Here is a 19,552-nt window from a genome sequence, read left to right as displayed (position 1 = left end):
TAAGTAAATGTACTTTCTATTATTTGCATTGAACATCCAATTTATACCCTTCACTTCAACGTTTGTTCTCTGAAATATTCGCTGAGAACAAATCCTATAAGCAACAATTCTCTTTTCTATTAATATACTTTTCTATTCTTTATCATGAGATTTGTGATAGTTTTCTCTAATCAAATAAACCAACCAATAATATTTCAATGAATGGATAAGGAAAAATTTCTCCAGATCATGGGATTCTTGATAGTAAGAATATCATAACAATCTTGACGATTGGCATTCAAGAACTTTTCAACTGATAATTATCCTTCATCGAGCAGAAGAAAATCTTTCAATCAATTTTTTTAGCAATTAGTTTTTGCTTCATCAAATCTCAGTTATTCTATAGAAAGAATTCAAGGATTCTTTATTGCATTGGTCCAGAATTGATGAATATTACATTTATTTCCACAAAATGTAATAGGAAGGCTTGAGAACTCAGGTGATCATTTTTATTGATTAGGTATAGACTAGATTATTTGCGATATACGACTATGAACAAAAACATCAAAATTCGGTCTATTTCTTGTGTATTTACAATGTTTTCTGATAAAGTTTCACACCAAATTACAATAATTTAAAAGAAATACTTAATCTTTAACAGTACACAGTTTTAAACAACAACTTATTTCATACAGTTATTCGAAATGAGATTTTATAATACATATTCTTCATTGCAAGTGCAAAACGTAAACTCAAATGTTTCATATATTCGTCAGAAATTGTAAAAATATCATTACGTAACACTAGTCTTTATTTACATGAAGGTGCTAAAAAATAAAATAGAGGCTGACGAACAATTAGAAACATAACCATCAATAAAGTAGTTGTCCTGGCAATTTTCCAAAATTTCTAATTCATTCACTAACTTCTAGAGCTGAATCTACGTCCAGATCTTGATGAAGAAGATGCAGGTGCTGGCGCTTCTTCTTCTGTTTCTTCATTTGTTGTTTCTTTTTTAGGAGAATTGAATCGTTTTCGACCTGTCGATTTGTTCTTTGAAGGTACGGCAGCTTTTTCTTCAGAAGGTGCACTTTCCTCAGCTTCATGGTGAACAGCTTTCGCGTTGTGTTTGTCTGAAAATAAGTATACCAAATGTTATTAATTATTCATAGTTGAGGTTGTATATCACAGATTAATATATGTTTATCTCGAGTGAATACCGGATTTCATTGGATTTAGAATGTTGTCACATATAGCCAACCTTAAACTGTTTCCTCTTCCTTCATAAGAAAATTGTCGCAATATTGAGAATCGGAAATCGAATTCGAAGTTCAAGAAATTTGAATTTCTAATGAGTAAATAATATCAGCTATTAGATAAATTAATATTTCATCAAATATCTTTGTAAAAATTAAAAATACTATTTCCGAGATTCTTTTTGTTGCAAGACTGTTCTACATACTCACGCGGAGTTTGGGTGTCTGTTATTTGGTTTGATGACAGTGCTCTATTTTATCAATTAATCTCAATCTCAAATCTGTTTTGAGATTTTTCTATGAATAAACTTATCGAACAAAGAATATTTACTTGTTAATATTTTTCAATGTGAATGCAATATCGTAGATCAACTTTATGCAGGTGAATGCAGAAATATAGTCAAATATGTTCTTCCTATCTAGCTGTAGTTGCTCGAAAACAGATACATAATTTTCAAATTTAAAAATAGAAGGATTGTAGGCCTAACAATTCTGACAATTATATATTTTCAATTATAACTATGAACTTACTTAGAGCAGCTTGTTCTCTGCGTCTTTTCAAGGTAGCTAAAAGATCATCGTTGCTTCTGAAAGGTCTGACTACGCCTCCTTTAATAAATTTCTTTGAAGTTTCTGTTGTAGAACTTGGTTGTTCAGCTGGTTGTTCTTCAACTTCTCCCTCTTCTTCAACTGGTTCTTCTTCCTATGAAGAAATAGTTTCATTATGAACGATATTATACAATGGTTTCCTCTTGTGAAAGTGAATCTCTTTCTTGAATGAATCAATACTTTATAGGGATTTGATTGAATGAGCAACATAACGAGCTGAACTTTTTTACATTTTTTAAATCGAAACCTTCATTATAAACATATTTTACAAATAAAACAATAATTTGAACCGTTTGTGAAATTGGTAGTAGACAATGTGCTATCATGTTATCATTGGATAATTAAACATATTTTTGATTATTTACTTTGAAAATACATACATCTTGTCGGGTTGTCTAGCTGAGAATCTATCAAAAATCACATTTGAAGCTTTTGTACTGAATTAGCACCCTTTATATTTATTTCTAAGCAGTTTTAATGAATTTTTGACGACAAAAGTAAAGCAGATGAGATATTTGGAATTCGAGATCTAAATTATAATAATAATAATAATAATAAAGTCACAAAGGAAGAAAATATTCCATGTTAAAGAGAAAATTATCAATATCACAAATAAACTTTGTAGGTTCTCGTAAATTTTCACACTGATACTTGGATTGTATAGGGTGTTTTTTTTAGAGCTATAGAACCTTAGATTGCAATAAAACAACAATGGATTATTCGATTGACATGAATTTTATTTATCCGCAAGATAATCTTGTGGCATTACATTTTAGATATGATTTCTGGCATATGACCGCCAGGGCTGGTTCGGATGTAGTCCAATCTGGACGTCCAATTTTCGATGACTTTTTCCAAAAGTTGTGGCCGTATATCGGCAATAACACGGCGAATGTTGTCTTCCAAATGGTCAAGGGTTTGTGGCTTATCCGCATAGACCAATGACTTTACATAGCCCCACAGAAAGTAGTCTAGCGGTGTTAAATCACAAGATCTTGGAGGCCAATTCACAGGTCCAAAACGTGAAATTAGGCGGTCACCAAACGTGTCTTTTAATAAATCGACATCGGTAAATCGACATTGACTGTAACCTTCTGGCCATCAATGTTTTTGAAGAAGTACGGACCAATGATTCCACCAGCCCAAAAAGCGCACCAAACAGTCAGTTTTTCTGGATGTAACGGTGTTTCGACATACACTTGAGGATTAGCTTCACTCCGAATGCGGTAGTTTTGTTTGTTGACGTAGCCATTCAACCAGAAGTGCGCTTCATCGCTAAAGAAAATGAAATGGACGTAGTGCGCGATACGTATTCCGCACAGAACCATTATTTTCGAAATAAAATTGCACTATTTCATGATGAATTGCCAAACCAAATTGAGAATAAATCACTAGACAGTTGTTAAACAGTTGAACAGTAATGTCAACTTAAAGTTATATACCTCGAAAAAAACACCCTATACTTGGATGATTTTCTGTGGTTACCTGATATAACCCCCAATAAATTACCAAATTTCTCTTGTCAATCGAAAACGATCTTATTTAAATTCATCATTTTGGTTTCTTGCAGTGAATTTCAGAGATCCGTTATCATCGAATTTCTCCTGTGAATACTAAGTTTTCCACGTATACGCATTTCAGTACATTTCAAATTCTCAGAACAGTAGGTAAATCACACTCTTGCAAAATGACTTCCAAACTTTCTCAAACTGCATTAATGTCATTTATCTGAACTTTATGGGATGGTCTTTGCATATGTGGATGTTCGCTTTCAATATTTTGGTAGATGTAGGATCCTTGTGGTTTGAATTGCCTCAATAAAATAAGCTGAGTTGTAAATATTAATTGAAGAACCGCTAGATTTTACAACAATGCATTTCTTCATAAGACGTGATCAATTTTAGTCGAAGAATTGAGAGAATCTCATTTGTTGTTCTGCATGGCATTACCTAAGTAATGATTTCACGATATTGGGTGGTTATGATGTTGCACATCAACTGAATCATTGTTATTCTAGAAATATCAGTAGCAAAATTCTATCTAGCGAAATTGAAATGCTAAGAGTTAAGCCTGTTGTTCTAGTCGATTCAAATCATTTGTAAGTATTTTTTCTCAATTTTGACTGAAAGTTATATATTACCTGGACAGCATGCTTATTTATTTTTATTCGACAAGTTTTTCTGCTTGTTATGTAGCTAATTTTTTCCACTACCTCCAAATTTCCAGAAATTCAAAGCGTGAGAATATTTATACAACAAAATGTTGATGATATTGGTTTTATGGTAAATCTAGAAAAATATCCATAATCTGGCAACTATGCAAAAAACTTTAATGACGTCATAACATTGCTAAAGTGAATGGAGTTCAGATAGAACGATGACTTTCTTAAAATGGATTCTTTTTTTCTTCAATTACGAAGTTTGACCTACCTCAGGTGGTGGTGGAGCAGCTGTAGTTGAACTGGCTTTCGTGTTCCTAGAAGCCAATGGGTTTCTTCTGTTCAAAAGGCTCCCCCTGGACGCCACTGGTGATTTCTTTGGTGGTGGTGGAGCTGGTTCATCGGCGTAGTCCTCATAGTCTCCATTTCCCTCATCTGCAGGTCTTCCACTGCATAGCACTATTAAGCACGCAAGCCCAAAAAATAGCCTGAAATAAAAGAATTATTTAGATTTTAATTGTAATGAGAGAAAATGGAGATTTAGTACAAATGATGTGGGTGCTCTTGGGATAATTTAAAGTTAAATCAGTCGAAGCGTCCAAACGTTATGAAGAATTTAGATGGCTGTTATTCTAAGAGAAAGCTATTTTGGACAAACATTTTTATGAACTTTTTTTTATTTTGATGTTTACTATCACTACTATTTCTAGGGATTCATCAAGCCGAGTAGCTTGACATTTTAACCGACTACTTGACTTGAAAATCAAGCTCGTGTAAAATAACATACTTGAGCTTGACTTGACTTAATTTCAGATATTTATTGCTTGACTTGATATCGAGCTACTTGATATTACTTGAGCTTGATATACACGCGTCGTACGGCATATATTTCTGCAATCTCGTGCGCGCTTAGACTAAATAAGGGGATTCCTCGAGCGCCGAGAGACTTAAGCATTCGCCAGTGTGACTTTATTAGTAGTTTCTCACATTTCTATGAAATCATTTGGTAGATTTTGGTAGTTTCAGAAATATCTTTCCAAACTTGGCCAAAATGGCCGAGGATTTTTTATCAACGCCAGCATCTTCAGCTCCTTTTGAAAGACAATTTTCCAGAACTGCTCTTGCAGTTACAAAAACCCGCAATAGGTTAGGCGACAAATCTATAAGATGCCTCATGTGTCTTAGATCCTGGATGGAAAATTATGAAATCAAACAAAGCCTGGTGGTTTCTCAATATTAAGAAACTTTATTATTTTTTAATTTGTTATGATTCATAGTGAATTAATTTATGTTTCTATTTCAAAAAAGCTTATATTTTCGGTTCTTTATACAATAAGTTTAATAAATAAACGTGTTTTTTGCAAGGTTCCTTCTTATTTCATCATTTTATTTATTGATGTGACTCTACACAATAAAACTGCTAAAACCCAAGTAGCTTGATATGATTCGAGTACTTGATAAATAAATAGTTAACTTGAGATTGAAAAACTACTAGTTGAGATGAGCTTGGCTTGAAATCAAGTCAAGCTCAAGTCAAGTAGCTTGAAAATCAAGCCAAGCCGTGAATCCCTAACCATTTCTCTGTCAACTGGGCTAAGAGTGCTTCTAATAAATAGAGATTAAAGAGAAGAAGAAGAATATCAAGTGTTCTATGGAGTTAACTGTCATTTTCCTAAACCATAGAGTAAAATTTGTAGTGTTCCGTTGTATCGGATCGAGTCTCAGACAGTGACGTAGTCCGATTCTTCGTACGCCCACTACTATTTTGTTATGATTTATAGTGATTTAATTTATGTTTCTATTTCGAAAAAGTTCAATAAATAAAAGTGTTTTTTGCAAGATTCCTTCTCATTTCATCATTTTTTTATTGGTGTGACACTACACAATAAAAATCCTAAAAATCAAGTAGCTTGATATGATTCAAGTACTTGATAAATAAATAATTGACTTGACCTGAGTTCGAAAAATAGCTACTTGACTTGAAATCAAGGCAAGTATCTTGAAAATCAAGCCAAGCCTTGAATCCCTAACCATTTTTCTGTCAACTGGGCTACGAGTGCTTCTAATAAAAATAGATTCAAGAGAAGAAGAATACTGTTCTATCCATAGAACATAGTTAAAGCCAGTTAACTGTCATTTTCCTAAACCATAGAGTATAATTTGTGAATACTACAGAAAATTTGTAGTGTTTCGATGTATTGGATCGAGGCTCAGACATTGACGTAGTCCGATTCTTCTTACGCCCACCAGTTCTTGGGGATCGCGAGAGATTCCGCAACTTGTTGTGACCTATGATCATGATAAACGTCTTATCCACTTTCACCTCTCGCGGTTTCCACGTATCCGTCTACGGAACTCCCATCCATGTCCACGGTTACTTCATCCGAAGAGAGGTGCATCCTTGAAACCGACTCTGGAATTTCTCAAACATAAAGCAAAACCTGTTTCCCTCCAACGACGGAGAGGGCGTTGACTGTTGTTGTTCATCAGGGACGTGGGAGTGTTTTTGCGAAAAATTATCTGAGGTTAAGGGCAGGGGAGTCGTTGCAACTGTTCAGAGATGGGAACGTTGCGAGTTTTACATGACATTTTACGTGGAGTTTGAGCTAAGATGCAAAGAAAACCTGGTTTGTCTACTTATACCTGTAAAACTTTCAGACAAAACGGGGGATTTTTCAGATTTATACCTACTTGATTTCGAGGAATCGCGTCTGTTTCAGATGGCGCATACATCGTTTATATTTGACATTTCTCTCGATTTTTGGCTTTCGTGACCTTTGAGTATAGAACAATAATATTTTATATTCTATGCTCGTAACAATCTTCTATACTCTGTCATTACATTACATTCATTTCATGAAAAATTCGATAGGAACTAAATTGGAATTTATTGTGAAAGTTTGTAAAGTCTAAAATCACTATTTCATTTTTAAACGGCGCCAGGCAGATAGCGGGAATTCGAAAATTTCTGAAGAGCGCCACCTTACAGAACTCTGGTGAAGCAGAACACCAAAGCAACAGGTGGATATCTCAAAAAGTCTGAAACTAAATCGAATCAGTACACACACCAGGGATTCTATGCATCTTAGCTTAAGCGTTATATGACATTTACTCATTGTTCATTAGGTATTAGGTTAGGTTAGGTTCAATAGGTTTTGCGGTTCTATAAGAAAAACACAATTTTATGGTTTAAAATACACTTAATTATTCAGTATAGTCTCCCTGAACATCAATACACTCTTTCCAACGAGATTCCAATTTATGAATTCCATCCCAAAAGTGAGAATCTTGAAGGGTTGAAAATACGCTACAGCTGTTATGACCTCATCATTTGATGAAAAACATTTTCCACTTATAATTTTTTTTGGTTTAGAATCAGATGGATGTCGCTTGGGGCCAAATCTGGTGAATACGTTGGATGCTCGAACTATTCGAACTTTAATTCATGAATTTTAGCCAATGCACAAAATCCGCTTTATCTTTTCGAAAACGCTCTAAATATTGCTGAGAAAGTCTCATTCGAATGTGTTTTTGTTTCATTGTTAGTGAATGCTGCACCCATTTTGCACACAGCTTTTTGAAACCCAATACCTCAGTCAAAATATTGATTATAATGTCCTATGAGATGTCTAGGCCTTCTACTAAATCTCTCTTATTCACTAGATGATTTTCCAATACGATATCTTGTATTATTCTACCATTTCTGGTGTTGTTGCTGTTTTTGGGCGTCCTTGACGTGGATCTTTTTCAAGGTTTGTATGACCACGTTTAAATTTAGCAACCCATCTTCCTACTGTACTAATTGAAGGTGAAGAATCCTTATACACTTTCAACATTCGTTCATAAATTTCCTTTGCTTTAAACCTTCCAAAAATAAGAATTCATCACAGCACGATACTTGTTTTTTCCATCATGAAGAAACTACTGTGACACTATACTATGACGATACTAAATGGCTTATAAACAAATAATGAATTGGCAGATTCAAATTAAACTTCACACACGTTCATATGAAGGGTGTACCAACACAACAACGAAACATCTAGACTAGTAACAAAACTTATTGAACAACCCCAGTATTTTCAATAATAAACTTTTGCAATGTCTAGTATCATAAAATCGAGATATTTCAAATTGAAAATCATTGTTGAATTGCTTGTTCGATTTGTGATGAAAAAAATCTCTCATGCCTTTTTTTATGGGTAACAGTTTTTATGCAAAAATAAGACATCTTAACTTTAATACCTACATTGACAATATCATGAACTATCTATAACAGATAATTTATTGAAGAAATGAAAAATACGCGTTAAGATGTTTCATTTTTCTGCATGAAAACGGCTTAACATACGGTAAAAGACGTGAGATTTTTTCACAAATTGAACAAGTAATTCAAAAATCACTTTTAGCGTAAAATACCTCAGGGGCGTGCAATTTTTTTATAATTAATCAATACTCAGATACAGATATTTCATATTTTCATCACAACTATAAGTTGATGCATTAAGATGATGCACTAAGATTATCCAACAAATCATAAATCCTTCAACCTTTCAAAATACCAAGATGTATTTGGCATTATTCAGAGAGAACGATTAAATTACACTGAGATAAAACATTCGGTATAATCCAATCCTCAATTTCATTTCGACTCAAATTGATCACTTTAAAATTTACATAACCCAAGAGCGAAATACCAAGAAGAAGATCCTGATTACCGTGAGTTAATAGTGATATTATGATTGCTACGTATCTGCGATGCTAGCCATAAAAAACTGATCATATGTCAAGGACAGAATTCGATTTTTGATCATTTTGTAATTGAAAATATTCAATAACTTTCACTCTCACAATCTGGTTCTTGATACTACACCGATCTGTCTACCTGTGATAAGTAATAGTATTCATGTGATTCAATCTTGGTTTTACCAAATGGGTACTTCGTAATTAACATAGGAATTCGAACGCTGATAGCCGTACTAGTTTTGATACCTTGATTTTTTGGATCACCCAACCCATATTTTCATAGTCCATGGGGTATATAGGTTTTCGGTCGGATTATTATTTTATAATAACTTATATCACGCTTTGGATTCGACAAATTGAGGTTAAGCCATCGGGATTTCGAAATTCTGGGCATTACGCGTTGAATCTATTGGTGACATAAGAATTTTCATGAACTTGAGGAAACATCGTTTATGAAGAATTCAAAATTAAATACTTCCAAAACTATATTAACTGATAAAGAAACTGCAACACCCAGAAGGAGCTGTTCAAATTCCATTTTTTTTTTTGGTAAAACATAGATAGTATGGTAAAAGGGGTAAATGATTGAAATTTGTAGAAAAAAAAGAAGGGTTTACAATTTTTTTTTGATAAATTTGTTAATAATGTGTTTGTCCACCGCGATTATCTATACACTTCCCAAAACGTCTCGGCATTGATGCAATAAGATGGTCTATTTCTTCTTGAGGGATACTATCCCAAGCTACCTGTATTTCATGTCTTAGAGCCGCCAAAGTCCGTGGGGGCTGGGGTGAATTACCAAGCCTTCTAACCATGATGTCCCAAACATGCTCTATGAGCGAAAGATCGAGGGATCTGGGCAGCCATGGCAAAAGATTCACATTGTTCGCTTTGAAAAAGTTTAAAGTAACTCTGGCAACATGAGGTCGGGCATTATCTTGCTGAAATATTGGATTCTCGAGCCGGTTAAGGTAAGGGAGAACATATGTCTCCACTATTTCTTGAAGGTAACGCAACGCTTTCATGTTACCTCGAATAAAGACTAAAGGTGACCTACTTGCATGTGCAATAGCACCCCATACCATAACGCCGACTGTCCGGTGAACATGACGCTCAACTTCAAACTGAGGTTCACATCTTTCTCCCCGACGTCGTCTAACCCTTCTTCGGCCATCATGTGCACCCAAGGAGAATCGAGATTCATCAGAAAAAACGACCTGATGCCATTCCACATTCCAATGTTGACGTTCTCTGCACCACTGTAATCGTTGCCGGCGATGCTCAACCATCAGAGGTAACACAAGATGGGGTCGATAATTCTGCAGTCCAAAAGACTTTACCGACGATAAACCTTTCAGACAGTTACAGAATGGCCTTGTTCTCCTAACCACTCATCAGTCAAAGATCGAGTTATTGCAGATCGGTCTCTAATGGCCATAAGTCTTAGATCTCTAACTTCATTTGTGCCCCTTCGACGGCCGGTGCCTACTCTTCTTCGATTTTGGGCATTATCAAACCATGCTGGACAATATCTCATAACAGTAGTTGGATTTCTGTTCGTACGGTCAGCGATTTCTCGAAATGGCAACCCCGCCTACCGTAGACCAATAATTCGACTTCTTTCAAATTCACTTAGCTGGCGATAAATTCTGCGTACACGTGCTCTAGGCATTTTAACAACAACTCAACATCTACTTTGGATCTCCTCGAACAGCTGGTTTGTTGTAAAATTTGAACAAAAATTGCAAAAAACGACTACAATAATAAGTTACAAAAATTGTTTAAATGAAAAAACCTTCACGATTTTTTTCTCCAAATTCAGTCATTTTTTCCTCACTATACCATCTATGTTTCAAATTTAAACAGCTCCTTCTGAGTGTTGCAGTGTCTTTGTCATGTCATTAGAAGTATTTCCAGAGTTTTTGACCAAGAAATTCATTTGTGGTGAAGTGAGTTATTGTGATGCTCAAACTCGCGTGTGTATAAAAAGCAGCATTGCCAACATTAATAACAATTTTTGACCGATGATATAAAAACTTTCATGAATAAATTCATAAAAGAAATATTCTTCACACTTCCTTAAGAATAATTCAGCAACGAGATATTCTGCTGCAGCTGCATCTCATTTTTTTCCTGCAGGTATCAGTATCCCATATACGGAATGCTATCCAGTCTGATAAAAAAGGAATACACGGAATAACTGTTCATTTCACCTGACTCGACCTTCAGATTCAAAAGTGAACACTGAGTTCTACCGGGTCTGCTGATATGATACCTATACATATCGAACAAGAGACTAATGTGGTTCACTATACGGTAGCACTAGTCTAGATTTTATAATGATAATCATTTCCGAGACCTTGAGTAATAGCTACTACCTACCGTTTAGCGATAACCATTATTATTAATCATAGTTGTAAGGTATTCGATGTTTGAATCTGACTTCATTTAAGGAGATCGATATAAAAAATTTTGTAGGGAATCTATCGATTCCTTCGAAAATGTTCTGAGTCCGAGAACTGAAGAATTCGGTGTACAAACTTAGGATTATCAAAGCCACACCCCTAAGGGATCCGTAGAAAGGCTTTGCTAACGGTCGAATGGAAAACATCCTGAATACCCATACAACTCGGCATTTCAGGGCGAATAATTCAATTGAGTTCAGACCAGTCTACAACTACAACATATGTTCAACACTTGCACCGACAACGAGAAGATTAAAGATTTTCACATCTGTTCCCGAGACCGACAAAAAGTACCTGCAACGACCCAAGTGACCAGCGACCCTAAGAATCGATTACACAAATTATCATCTTTTTCAAACTCTTTTAGTGGGTTGAAATAAATTGAATTTTATCCTGTTCTTTTATTTCCCTAAATTATCCTTGGCCGTGAACTACTCTAGTCACAGTATAAGGACCACAACCCACAATTTATTCCACACGATGAAAGTACTTATTACATATTTATTTTCGAGCCATTCTGGGAATGAAAGAAAGCTAAGGTTCAAAATGCATACTGGCGTCTTTTGGAGATGATATTTCTACATATTTTAAGGCAGAAAGTTCATAAGAACAGAGGCAGAGATACCTACTTGCAATAGAAAGATTTGTAGAAATTAACCTAGCAAGAAACTATCAGAAATGTAATATAGCGATACATTCTGATAGTCAGGCTGCAATCAAAGCACTGAGCTCACATATCATCGATTCTAAGATGGTATTGGAGTGCCGAAGAAAACTCAATGAATTAGGCAAGAATAACAAGGTCTTTTTAATCTGGGTTCCCGGCCACTTGGGAATTAGAGGGAATGAAGAGGTCAACACACTTGCCAGAAAAGGAGCACAAACTCCTTTTATCAGCCCGGAACCTTTCTGTGGCGTAGACAAATGTACCTACAAGAAAGAGTTTCAGGAGAAGGAAGAAACAGAAAGAGAAACACTCTGGCGGAATCTTCCTGGTTTGGATCACTCCAAAAAGTTTCTTCGAAACTTTGACTCTACGATATCCAAGAAGTATCTGGATATCTGGAAATATGCTACACCTCCTCACTGGATTCCTCACAGGACATTGTCGCCTTAGGAAACACCTCATGAGAATGGGTCCAACAGAAAATGACGAGTGCAGATTCTGTGGGGAGGAGGAAGAAACTCTGGATCACCTGGTGAAGGAATGCCTCGCCATCGCTAGCCAACGCAAAACCTGCTCTGGACACGAAACTTGTGGAAGTAAGGAATTAGCCTCATTGAAGCCATCCCAGATATTGGAGTTCATCAGAACTCTGGAACTGGAAGGCGAGCTGTAGATCACGTTATGGAGAGAATAGCTCTGATGGGGCACAATAGACCATTAGGTCGCAGTGAAATGAAACCTCCTTAATTAAAACTAATCATAAGAATATGTGTGTTTTTATTGGCAGTTTTTGGCACAAGAAAAGGTAGCGAACACTTCATTAGAGAGAGAGGCTTCTGTCAAATTGGATGAATTTACTATATGTTATAGTCAAAATTATTCCAAACGAAAAGTTCAATAGGCACAAGTTTTTCTATATGCTAGTTTTGACGCTAGAGGCCTCTGAAAACTCTAATTCGTATTCTAGCTAACTGATTTGGCGTAGATTTTGGAAATTTATTGCTTTTACGATATTCTACACCATATCTCTTCATTTCTCTAGAGAACTTGTATCTTTGAAAACATAGTAACACCATGATAGTTTTTTCAATGACTTTTCAATTTTATTATTCGCACTTTACCTTTTAATTTACTGATTTTCAGTTTAAAGTCTTAGGTCTTTCACTCTTTGGAAGATTTAGGTATAGTAAACCTTCCTCATATTCTGCTATATTGTACGATGAATGGTGATCTGGATAACATTTTGATTTCCAAAGAGTCGAATCATTTGAGCTGCAAGCATCTGCCAACCAAATTATAGACACTTTCTCTAAGCTCCTATTTACAAGCATAAAATCGATTTCGAAAACTGTCAACATGAAAAATCATTATATTTTTCATACTTTTTTCATACAGTTGCAATTTGTGCCAAAAAACATGTGAGACATGCCTACGTGTGGCAAGTTGTTATATTATCAATTATTCACATTATTGAGGATAATTCACAATATTGAGGATAATCTATTCCCTATCTTATTCCTCATTGCCACTTCTGTTGATTATTGCGAATTTAATCTTATTGCTTCAATGTTTTTTAATTTGTAAAGATGGAATAGATATTCTGATGATTCCGAAATCTTATAGCTTCTTCATGCTCATCATTAAGAAGTGAAAACCTGGTGATTCATATAACCTATTTGGCTATTTATTTATATGATGAAAATATGTAGGTGTTTTTTTTTCTATCAACTCATAAACGGAACGATCTCCAATTAATTGTTGAAAAGCAAAATTTCCACCAATTAGTCGAGTTCTTTTAGAGCTCATTAAATTTTATCTGTTTGGTGTGTAGTTGTTTTTATTATAGGAACTAATCAGATTTAGTTCTTCATGGTGTTTGGCTCCAGACTACGCTCATTGGTTTTCTCTTGATGGGCATGATGATGATTTTCTATCATCATTTGGATAAGTTTCAATTGCCGCAATAATTCTAAACTAAACTAAGACGATGGAGTTTATGTATTGTTTTAAATCCATCCATAACCAATGATATGGTGGATTATTTCAATTAGATACTAAATATAGATTGGAGATTTCAACGATAGAGGAGGAGCGAAACACTTCTCTTTGGATGGGACTAAAAATAACATATCGTTGTCGTATATTCTTGTAATGTGATATGTTTGAAAAGTTTTCATTATTCATTATCAAAATCAGAAGATGAAACATTTGTGGAAAGAAGTATAGAAAGGCGTACATTTCTAAGGATATCTCAATAATTCCTCAAAATTCAGGATTCGTACCTATCTTGAGCGTTTCAAACTCTAGTTGTGTAACAATATAATGTAAAAGTACACCAAGCAAGCTGCTGATCCTGCATGTCTATTGTCTATTTGTTCCAATTAATTATTTTCGAACTTAAGCCTTTGAAATTGTTCAAAGAAAAAGTTCATTTAGACCCTTGAAATGTTTCAGAATGTTTCAGAATATATTCTTAAAATCTTGAAGAATATTAGAACTATTTGCATAAAATTAGTGAAAAAAAAATTGGTTGCTATACTGCATTGATCCTTGAAGGTCAAGGTTCTTACATGTATGACAAACCAAACTTTTCAGGGTCTAATTCAGAAGAGAGCAATTTTGTTAGCAGCGTTTTTTCATTATTGTATAGGGTGTTACCAAATGGGCGAATGTTTTTAGGAGGTAAATCTTTGTTGAAAATTTTAGGGGATATTTCATGTGAATTCTTTGAATTATGTGCCTAAGTTCTATTAACGAATGAGACGTAACTTTGAAATGTAACCACAAAATGGACTCAATTGATTCAAAGGAATATATTTCAATCATATAGATCATTCTGACGTTTAAGAAAAAAATGGAGTGAAAAACATCACAACTGATGCACAGTTACTTTGACGCACCCTGTATAATTCAGTATTATCCATTACAAATTATCAATTACAGAAAGTTTCACATTAGATATCATTCATTCATTTATATCTTCATAAAAGGAATTCATGCTGCAATTATTGTAGCTAACTTATTTAATTTTGGGAAGTTTATTTAAACACATTCGAACACTTATCAGTCTGCCGAGAGGTTCGCAAGTATTCTGAATTATTTCAGCAATGACCTTAAAAGTATTCAGGTCATACACACCCATCCTACAGATTTCAATTACAAATTTATTGAATGACTGTATAACATGAAGATACTCTTTTGCGATTAACATTTGAAGTCATATTGTAGGCTTTCAAGATATGTTAGAGTTCTAACGAAAACAAGTAGAAAGACACGTGTGTCTTCATTGTCAAAGAAATGATCTCAAGAAGATAATTTACAGTCTAATGAGAATATAACGTGTACTTAGGTATTTGAGACAGATGCCAGATATTGAAGAATAGAATTGAATTTGTCGAAAGAGGAAGAAGTTTCATTTTTTTTTATGATTGGTCACATTTTTTTGTAGATCATTACAGATATTCGAAAGTGTAACTAGAACTCCAATTTAAATTATGTAGTTTTCACATTTCTTAATATATCGGCTTTAGGACTGGCGAATTAAAGAAAATTTGAACCAAAATCCTTGTTAAAATGGCCAACGTTTCATACCTTCATTGGTTCTTTATCAGGGTTACAAAATAATTATAACCTATCGTTATGGGTACAGAACCAACACAAACTATAAATCCAAAAATCTAATGAACAAGATTTTTGTAATTTCAATTTTCCATAATTGCTCTGTTTGTGTAAGTTGCTGTTCATTAGATTTTTTGGATTTTTTGTTGATTAGCTTATAGTTTGTGTTTCTTCTGTATCCATACTGAAAATAATTGTACACAGTAACGAAGCCTACAAAAAACATAATCTTCTTCTTGATCACAGACTACTATTAACATTTAGGGCTACGTTCCATACCTAACAAATACTGCAGATGAGTTTTTGCGCTACAAATCAATATTTCTTTTACGAATTTATGAACTACTATATCGTATACTTTTGTGTTAAGGAACTTGCATAGAATTTTATTCTTTTCCTGCATTACATTTACTGTCGAAACCGCTGTTATACTTGATTTTTTTCAGCTGGTGCACCTTGAAATTCAGATAATTTGGCTGGGTTGATCTTTCGATATTTCAATAATGAATTTTTCAAGAATTCATTATTGCATATAAAACATATAATTATGTGCAATAAATGCTAGTAAGTATTTATAGCATGAAAACTTAATATCTACGAGTAGTAAAAGTATATACACATATTTTGTGCATCTTTACTTGTAAAGTTTTCAAGGTTGATTATACCAAAGCAAGATAATTCACACTGCTGATGCCGAAGAGCAAAGAACCTTTCTCTTGTCGATAAAAAATATCTAGTCGTGAAATCCATTGAATCTTTTGTCACGCAAAATTCAATGAAATCGGTAATTTATTCTTCGGTAATGCCATATCTTCAATTCTCCAGCAGGTTCTATTCGCAAATTGTTATGATGGTAACAGACACATCTTTCTTGAAAGGTCAAAAGTAATGCATTCTATCTATTAGAAACATGATTATATTTTATAAGATTTTACGTAACGGATACAAGAAAAAAGTTTTCATGGGATGGTTGGTGTTCGCGACACACATTTCGGTGTGATGAGGATTTATATTCTATGATCGAATTGTCATCGACAACTCAATTATCTTGCCACAAATGGCCTTAACCATTAACATACAAAATTTTCATCTTAAATGAACACAATTTTAAATCCTTTTGAAAGCTTCGTGTTTTCAGGATGTTTTTTTGAAAATGTGTGCATAAATGATAAAAACATTCTAATATCATTTGAAGAAAAAGTAAAAACAAACAAGTAAATTGAAGTGATTTCAAAACTGTTTCATCAGGTCTTAGAAGAGCATTTGGATCTTTAAAAATGTAGTAGATCATAGTTTTTTCTTTTTATTTTAAAAGTTCTTCGTAGAGAACCTATATAAATATATTACAACATATATGTTGTAATATATTTTCATCAAAGGTCTTCAAATGCCTATGAAGAAGGATACTTATAGATACGTTTAAAAGATTTATAATTAACGAAAATATAAACCTTAAATTAACACAATTTTCTCTGAGTGTAAATTGAAGATATTCATAAATAAACCAGTTGAGTTTTTAATAAGCAAGCTATTGATGATGATAGTTCCAGCTCTAATGTTTGTGTTAAATCTCTCAAGACGTAGAGTAGATTTCAAAATCAATTATCATCAATCATAACATATGTATACCAACTCTAATAAATGTCAATCAGGAAAGTTTAGTGAAAAATATTGTTACATACAACTAAAACCAGCTATTAACATTTTAGGCACTTTCACTAATTGCAATAGATAAAATACCGATCATGTTTTATTAGATAATTAACTAGATTTTGAAATAGTTCACAGAATATCGATATCGTGATTAATAATTAATTGAATAATTTTATTGAAACAAAATTATCACGAAGATTCACGTTAGACCAGAAGAGTTGAAAAATTCAGGTAGGTACCTTTGTATGATATTAATGTGATTAAAAATAGAGATATAAACATTTTTGAAAACTAATTCAGTTCCTCCTAAGTTTGCCAAATCAGATTTGAATAAAATGAAGTTTCCCTAATGAGGATAAAAATACACACACTAAAACGTATATCGATAACAAAAAAAAAAAATAAAACTTACACTATGCTAAGCTTCATTTTAACACATAAGATGTTCCAAACACAGACGAAATTCAGTAACTAGAAGCTGTCTGCAAAACCCACTGTCATATTTATAAATTCTGAGTTCGTTTTTCCCTTCACTTTATGGTAGACCAATCAGGTTCTAAACGTAACCATACCAGCAGAAGCACACACATGATTGTCAAGAATGCATTGATCAAGTGTTCTGTTTGAGCGTTTTATTTTTTCGAAACGAAAATCTCAAGTAGGTATTTTAAGTCCTTCAGACCAAATATTGATTTACGAGGATTGCTACTTGAGAAGATGATTTTTTGGTCGAGAATTTTTTTTCATTTTCGTTAATACTTTTCATTCCAAGAATGGAATACGAAATATGAAATTTTCAAAAAATTTGGTTTCTGTCAAATATCTACTTAATTAATCAGAATTTATGGATAACATACATATAAGTATATATAACTATGTATAACAATTAACAATGAAGATTTCGTATATTGTTCATTTTTGATTGAATATTTTCGATAATAAGCTGAGAGAATTGCACTAGAAAAATAATTTTAAATCTTCTGAACTCAAGGTGTTGGAATATGGACGCATCTGACAAAAAGATATTGAATTCACAGCAAATTTTGAATAACATATCATCATTTCCACTTTCTTATCTACAGAGTTGCTCGATATGGAAAAAATTTGAAAGCGTATTGTTTAAAGATTTTAAATGCACTTAGGATCATGTTGTTACCTACACTAGCTATTACATGACAGAAAATCCAATACAATTCTTTTTAATAACATTCAATTTTCATGGATGTTGTTTCTGTCATATGGAAAAAAATTTCCAAGAAGATAATGAATGTCAAAATGGCGAATGCGCAATTCTAAGATTTCTTCGAGTAAATTTTCAACAAGTTTTCATTTTGGCAATGTAAGATGCTATAAACCTTCATGGGAATTTACTAAACAACTCTGCAAAATTTCATGATAATTGGATGAATGTTTTAGAAATACATATAGGACAAACACACATACTGTCTGGATTTATTGTTATTTGAAAATTATCCTAATAATTTTGTGCTTTCGTCGTAGTGCTTTAGAAAAACTGATCATTTTAGATTTATTTTTTGGGTTTTTAGCCTTCATTCAACATGTATAGAATTACCAATATATGGGAAGTACCAACCAAAATATATACCAAACTGAAAATTTTGTTTGAATATTTTTTCCGTGATTCCAAAAATTCATTATGCATTAAGAAAACATTTTCGGAGTTGTGTAATTTTGAATTATAAGTTTGTTATGTGTGAAGAAGCTTATATAAATCAATCAACAAATGGTGCAGTGTGATGGTACCTCAATAATGATCAGTTATGGGTGTTATCAAAAGAACTGCTATTGTATTGTGAGGATATAATAAACCTATGGATAAAATTAGCATTTAAAGCTCATATTGGATCACGAAATCTTTGAAATACATTTTAGAGATATATGAGTAGCAGTATATCACAAAATTGTTCTTCCTGGTTACTAATGCCAATAAATAAAAAAAAATAAATGAATAGATTCATTACAATGAACAAGGTGTGAAAAAATGTTAAATGATTGACGCTCTTCTGTATATAAAGGTGAAGTGGTTTCTTGAAGCAGGCATTCTGAGAATCCATCAATAAACATATGCTCAAGTATAAAACACGTCATTTCCAACATAATGGATTCTCAGAAAATCAGCTATACTAATTGAAATTTTTCATCCTGAATTTTTTGAGAGAGCTAGTATAAATGAATTAATGGGTGCCAATTTTGAGCGCTCGCTCCCTGAACAGATCACAATATGGGTAATTTTCGAATTTAGAACCAAGAACGGTCTCAAACAATAAGGTTCGATTCGATATAGGCAAATTCGTGGCAAAATTCAAGGAAATCTGTCCGTCCGGCCGAAAAATCCCGAACAGGAATACCTAGAATTTTGAAATTTTCAAATCTTGAATGC

General features: G+C 33.4%; 1 protein-coding gene across 1 annotated transcript; it reads right to left on the bottom strand.

The window, feature by feature from the left end:
* Positions 1–549: 549 nt before the first annotated feature.
* Positions 550–17,712, bottom strand: LOC123677379 (translation initiation factor IF-2). Its single transcript, XM_045613870.1, has 4 exons — positions 17,564–17,712; positions 4,274–4,490; positions 1,767–1,938; positions 550–1,112 (listed from the first exon to the last, which is right to left on the bottom strand). The coding sequence occupies exons 1-4, from the start codon at positions 17,578–17,580 to the stop codon at positions 901–903; spliced, it is 618 nt and encodes a 205-aa protein (XP_045469826.1). The 5' UTR covers positions 17,581–17,712; the 3' UTR covers positions 550–900.
* Between the last annotated feature and the right edge of the window lie 1,840 nt (positions 17,713–19,552).

Source organism: Harmonia axyridis, chromosome 4, assembly GCF_914767665.1.
Source record: "Harmonia axyridis chromosome 4, icHarAxyr1.1, whole genome shotgun sequence".
Classification (NCBI taxonomy): domain Eukaryota; kingdom Metazoa; phylum Arthropoda; class Insecta; order Coleoptera; family Coccinellidae; genus Harmonia; species Harmonia axyridis.
The sequence above is the reverse complement of the archived record's forward strand: the minus strand, read 5'-3'. Positions and strand labels throughout refer to the sequence as shown.

What these genes read in the sequence shown, in the direction of transcription:
- LOC123677379 (XM_045613870.1), bottom strand. An exon ending in CTGCTCCACCACCACCTGAG is followed by an intron (nt 1,939 to 4,273) that starts GTAGGTCAAACT and finishes ATTTCTTCATAG; the next exon opens with GAAGAAGAACCAGTTGAAGA. An exon ending in CAGAGAACAAGCTGCTCTAA is followed by an intron (nt 1,113 to 1,766) that starts GTAAGTTCATAG and finishes ACTTATTTTCAG; the next exon opens with ACAAACACAACGCGAAAGCT.